The 6,109-nt window shown below is 35.9% G+C and overlaps 1 protein-coding gene across 2 annotated transcripts; it reads right to left on the bottom strand.

Moving 5' to 3' along the window:
• Nucleotides 1-2,738: 2,738 nt before the first annotated feature.
• LOC148927097 (putative late blight resistance protein homolog R1A-10) lies at nucleotides 2,739-5,831 on the bottom strand. Of its 2 annotated transcripts, XM_089069683.1 has the most exons (2): nucleotides 3,818-5,831; nucleotides 3,435-3,723 (listed from the first exon to the last, which is right to left on the bottom strand). In XM_089069683.1, the coding sequence occupies exons 1-2, from the start codon at nucleotides 5,683-5,685 to the stop codon at nucleotides 3,573-3,575; spliced, it is 2,019 nt and encodes a 672-aa protein (XP_088925809.1). In that variant the 5' UTR covers nucleotides 5,686-5,831; the 3' UTR covers nucleotides 3,435-3,572. The 2 variants fall into 2 exon arrangements, with proteins under 2 accessions (XP_088925808.1, XP_088925809.1); XM_089069682.1 differs by having other exon boundaries at nucleotides 2,739-5,831.
• Between the last annotated feature and the right edge of the window lie 278 nt (nucleotides 5,832-6,109).

The following is a 6,109-nucleotide window of genomic DNA, read 5'->3' as shown; positions in this document are numbered from 1 at the left end:
AACATAGTAATGGACTGACAACCAAAGAAATTGAGGAAGTTTCGAGCTCATTGAACATGGTGTGGAATGATTCCATGGCGTGATGGTGTCAAGCTTTCCGTCTATGGTAAGAGCAAAAATGGTATCTTTGAGTTCTATAAGGTAAGTAGGAAAAACAGCCAGCAAATAATCAGCAATGATCGCAGCGAAGATAGGGATGAAAGTGATGCTTCCATTGACATAGTTGGTGATTCTAACAGTGTCTTCAAAATGGAACTCATCTCTCAGGAATGTAAAAAGGTTGGCGCATAATCCCGATGAGAATGTCAAACAACCCATTGTTGTTGTTTCACCACAACAAAATTAAACATTAATTCAATACTTGTAAAAATGATTTAAGAATTAAAAGAGACATGAAAAAAGAACATGTGATGAAAGGGAAGGTGATCCATCCGCCACGAGCGTGGTGCAGAAGTGCTTCACTCTCCATCATCACTCAATTTCCACTCTAACTTGATTTTTTGTTTTCTCCAAATTGTTCCAACTTCAACTTTGTTTCCACGCAAATGAAGAGAAGGAGATTAAAGTAATGATGAAAATGAGGGTATGGGAAGAAGCGGTTATGGAGGTTATGGAGGAGTGGGGAAGTTTTCAGTAATGGGGTGGGGTTGCCTACGTGTATAAAACAATAATATCTATTTTAAAAAGAAAATTTTCTTAAATACCCCTAAACCTCTTCTTTTATATATTGTACAGATATAATTTATAATTTTAGATTTGAAAATATTGATACTATTAACACAAAGCAAATAAATAATATGGATGAATGAACACTTATGACATCTCTTGAGTCTTGATTGACATGATTTACACAATTCTTCAACTGGGAATGTGATCAAATGAAAACTCTAAATATTGTACAAACTCAAAACTATAATCTGGGCCATTGAAAAATGTCAACAGATCACAAAAAAGCATTAACAGAAAAATGTCAACAGAATTTAACGGTAGTCAATGATTGATATTGTGTTGATACTCTGTTAACATTAAAATCTTGAAATATTAACACTATATTGATATTGTATTAAAACAGGGTTGAAGTTGTGTTGAGGAGTTTTGAATTTGTACAATATATAAGTTTGCATTTTATCACTAACCTCTTAAAATGTTACACAAATATTAAAAATTTATCACGTGTGTATATATATATTGAAATTTGTTCTTCCACGTTCTCTACATATAAATGATAACAAATGACATTTCATCTTCAAAATCTCGAAGCAAAATTCAATGATCTGGATTGGATATATCCGTACCGTAATGTATTCAATCAATTATAATTGCATAAATCACTTCTCTTATTGTTTTTTTTGCAATTGTGATTCATTGAAAACATCCTTGACAATATATATGAATCACTAAATTTTTAATATATAGATATATGATCTAATAAATTAAACTATATTCACATCATTAAATTCGAACCGTATGTAAGTAAAACATACTCCCTCCCCCCGATTAAGAGTCACACTTGCATTTTTTTACTCGTTTTGTAAAAATGATACTCCCTCCGTTCCCTCATAGTTGAGGCGGAACTTTTCGGCACGGAGTTTAAGAAATGAATATTGAGTGTGTTAAATAAATGGATAAAAAAGTAAGAAAGAGAAAAAGGTAGAGAGAATAAAGTAAAAAGTGAATAAAGTAGAGAGAATAAAGTAAGAGAGAGTAAAGTAAGAAAGAGGGAAAAGTTACTATAAATGGAAATGACTCAACTATGAGGGAACTTCCCGAAATGGAAAAATGACTCAACTATGAAGGAACGGAGGGAGTAATAAATAGTTAAAATGGAAAAAATGGTAAAGTAAGAGAGAGAATAAGGTAGGGAAGAGTCTTCTTTACATTATTCTCTCTTAATTTACCATTTTTTAACCTTAACTATTTATTACTCTCTCCGTGCCCGGATAATTCGTCCCAGTTTTCCATTTCGGTCCGTCCGACATAATTTGTCTCATTTCACTTTTATCATTTTTGGTAGTGGACCCCGTATTCCACTAACTAATTCTTACTCACATTTTATTATAAAACTAATATATACAGGTAGGACCCATATTCCACTAACTTTTTAATCCACTTTTCATTACAATTCTTAAAATTCGTGCCCTGTCAAAGTGGTTCGAATTATCTGAGATGGAGGGAGTATCATTTTTATAAAACCAGTGCAGAAATGCAAGTGTGACTCTTAATCGGAGACGGATGGAGTAATAGTTTTAGAAAAAACTACTAGTAGTTGAAAAGGAAAAATAATAGTACTAGTAGTTTTGAAATTTGAAACAAAATACATCAAACTTGAATTTTTTTACTTTTATCTGATTTAAAATTCCCTAAACTGAATCAGATGTGGAACATGACAAAATTATCCAGAACAACTGCGCAACGTTTTGTCAAAAGGAACGAGATCATTTTTAGTCGAACCATATAATTTACTACCTCAATATTGCCCCTCAAAATTCTGAAAAGGCCCCCCATCCCCATGGTAATTTCTTGGCTGTAGATAAAGTAACTTAGTTGCAATTCCTTGTGGAATCTTTGGTAGACATCCTCATCATCTTCTTACAGAGATTTGCAGCAGAGAGAAACTGGTTATAACACATGACTACACGATCGAGTTGCACTTTTTCTTATCTTCGCCATCAAAAAATCAATGAGGTGAATGTTACATGTATATGACTAAAAACAAGGAAGCAAATGAAAGAGAAAGATGGTCATGGAAAACACTGCAGTAGAATAAAAGTAACAAAAGTATTCAAGCCATGTTACAAAATAGAAACTCTAGTTCAGTACTCTTGTACATGAGTTGGAATGAGAAGAGGAAGTGAAGCCCAAGACTCAAAAGTACTCTTCAATTCTTCAAATACTCAGACGCTGCATACCTGCCACTTGAACTTCAAAGTTGGCATTTGCTAAGCTCATCAAATTTAGTGCTTCTTCTTGAATCCAAATAGCAGCTACAACATGAAGGTCTAGTTGGTCTCCATATAATTCCTCTTGTTCTTCTACTATCCTTTTAGCCGACACCACTGCTGATTCACTGCAATGTGACATAACAATTGATTTGAGCGTTGCTATTTCTCCAACTTCTGATGGAATCTCCTCCAGTTGACGTAAAGAAAATAGATAAAGCTTCTGAAGAAGTGGAAAGTGGGAACTGTCAGACACAATCCATTCTTTTAGATTATTATCCTCCAATTTTAGAAACTTGAGGCTTAGGAATTGGCCTTCAATTGTTTCCCACTTGCCTCTCTTGAAAAAACCACCATTCAATACAAGCTTCTCAAGAAGAGGCAACGAACCGATTTCAAACATGATATTTTCAACCTCCTGATGAGAAGAGACCTCAACTGACAACTTCTTGAGGGAGTGTGGGAACCTAATCCACTGCCAACATTCCCGACTTGCATAGTTGGTGTAGCAATGTAAATTTTCCAACTTATGCAAACACTGAATATGGCTGATGCATTTTTCTTCCTCCACTTGTTCATGATAGCGCAGAGGCAATTTCTTCACATTGGGAATTCTTTTAACCACCTCCTCATTCAAACACAAAGCACGCACATCTTTGAGTGTTTGTAGATTCTCCAAGATAACAATGTCATTGTCGCCGCTAGGAGGATCAGGGAGAATCTCGGGATACACGAGATGACGAAGTTGATGCAATTTCCATATTTCGACCGGTACTTTAATATCCTGCGAACAACTAATAATCAATGTGTGTAGATTCCAAAGCAAATCAATCGAGGAAGGGAATTTGGACCGACGAGTAACTCTAACAGCAATGTACCGTGAGTTAACTGATTCAAACACATTATCCAGGAAAAAACAACCACTCCCAGTTTCTTCTTCATCATATTCTTCACCATATGCTTTGAATGTCCTCAACAATTTAAGATTATGAGGTAGTCGAACTTCTTCATAATCACTCTCCTCTTCATCGTTGCCACAATCACTCTCCTCTTCATCGTCGTTGTAATCATTCTCCTCTTCATCGTTGCCATAATCACTCTCCTCTTCATCGTCGTCATAATCACTCCTCTCGTCATCGTCGTCATAATCACTCCTCTCGTCATCGTCGTTATAATCACATATTATGGAACGAGCGTGTGACAAAGATCCCAATATTTTACTTTTTAACGACCTTGGGGTTTTAAGAACAACCCGCCGCTCGCTTTTCATGCATGGAGGATCATCTCTTATGATTTGATAAAACCTTTCCTTTTCAGCTTCTTTCAAACACAAATCTCTCAACAAATCATGAATTTTACAATACTTAACATGTCCAAGAGACCCTAACACGTCAACTGAAATGAGATTTCTATCAACCAACTCCATTAAGTACTCGTGTGCGATTGTTTCCAAACATTTCCCACCCCTTGGTTTTAAAAATCCTTCAGAAACCCATAATTTCTCGAGCATAGACACACAAATCCTACGATCTTCCTCAAAAACACCCATATACAAAAAGCATGGCTTCAAATAGTTTGGAAGGTGGATATAGCTCATCCTCAATATTTTCAAGCAAAATTCATCATTACTGTTAATAACAACTGAATTTAAATTTTGCTCTATACGCTCCCAATATTCTCTTGTGCACTCAGATTTTGCCAAAAGACCTCCTATCGTAGCAATTGATAAAGGAAGCCCTTTACAGTTTGCTACAATATTCTTTCCAATATTCTCCAACTCAAGAGGACAACTTTCTTTCGCAAACACAGTCTTACAAAACAATCCCCAACTACTAATCTCGTCAAGAAATTTCATACCAACTCTATAAGACTCATTCAACTGTAAACTCAAGTTTGACAACCTAGTTGTTACGATTATCCGACTCCCGTTTTTGTTATCAGGAAAGAAAACTTTTATCTTATCCCACACCTCGACACTCCACATATCATCCATTGTTACAAGATACCTCCTACCATATAAAAACTTATATAATTGTCCTCCCAATTCACTTTCGCTCAATTTTTCATTCTCACTCCGATCACGTGACTGCCCACTTGACTGAATATAAACTTCTCTAAGTGTTTCTCTAACATTATAAGTTTGAGAAATCGTAGTCCAAGCACGGATATCAAAATACTCCTTAACAAGGGCATTTTTAAACAGATTTTTGGCGAGAGTGGTCTTACCAATGCCACCCATCCCCGTGATGGGGATGATTTGGCGATTGAGTTCATCTCCAGTTAGCTTGTCTAAAACTTCAAGATACACTTCTTCAAACCCCACCATCACGTTTTCCTTTACAGTGGAAGAAGACGTCGAGTCAGCAACGGGCTTTTGATCTTTGACTGCAATCTGTCCCACCTCTTTCTTGATCAGATCCATTTCTTCTATCACTTTCTGCAGATCTTGATAGAAGTCTGGATCTTCAACGAATGTGGATCGCTTGTCAATTTGAACCACAATTTGAGACTCGATAACATCTTCAGCTGCATAAACTGCATCAGCAATGCGACGCTCCAATGGATCGGCTTCACAGCCATCAACAACAACAGGGGATATATAACTATCAAGAAATTCTTGCAAGAAGGTAATGTTTTGAGTGAGGGATTGGACTTGTTTTTTGTCTATAGAAATGGGAGGGGAAGGATGTTTCTCAAGGGTATCTATGATATGCATAAGAGAAACCAGAGCTCCATAGGCCGCCATGCTTATGCGAATGAGATAATGTTTGGAAGTCAACCAATCTGGAAATAGGAAGACACAGTTGAGGACTGAAACATGTTATAGCAGATAATTAAAGGAGCTGCATTAATGACATTAATAAAATATGAAGAGAAAAAGATGCAGCAGAAATGAAATCAATAAAATATGATGCGGTGGTTGTATAATGTAATTAATTTGTAAAATATGCTGCAGATAACGTTAGATTTTCTCTCCCTTCCACATTGTTACTAGACAGCTAACCAACTATCTTAATTAAGTTTTTTTTTAATAATTTCGAATCTTTTCATATTACTCGGTTGAAGGCTTCCTTCACATTTTGATCAAGGGTTGACGTGTTGATGTAGTTGTTTTTTCCGGCTCTGAAGATGAAGAGCGGTGAAATGAGATCAAGATGTGGAAGATATTT

The sequence above is a fragment of the Salvia hispanica genome, chromosome 4, assembly GCF_029641045.1.
Source record: "Salvia hispanica isolate PSC_SH4W2 chromosome 4, Shi_PSC_v1, whole genome shotgun sequence".
NCBI classification, from domain to species: domain Eukaryota; kingdom Viridiplantae; phylum Streptophyta; class Magnoliopsida; order Lamiales; family Lamiaceae; genus Salvia; species Salvia hispanica.
Note: the sequence above shows the minus strand (reverse complement) of the source record. Positions and strands in the feature narration are given on the sequence as shown.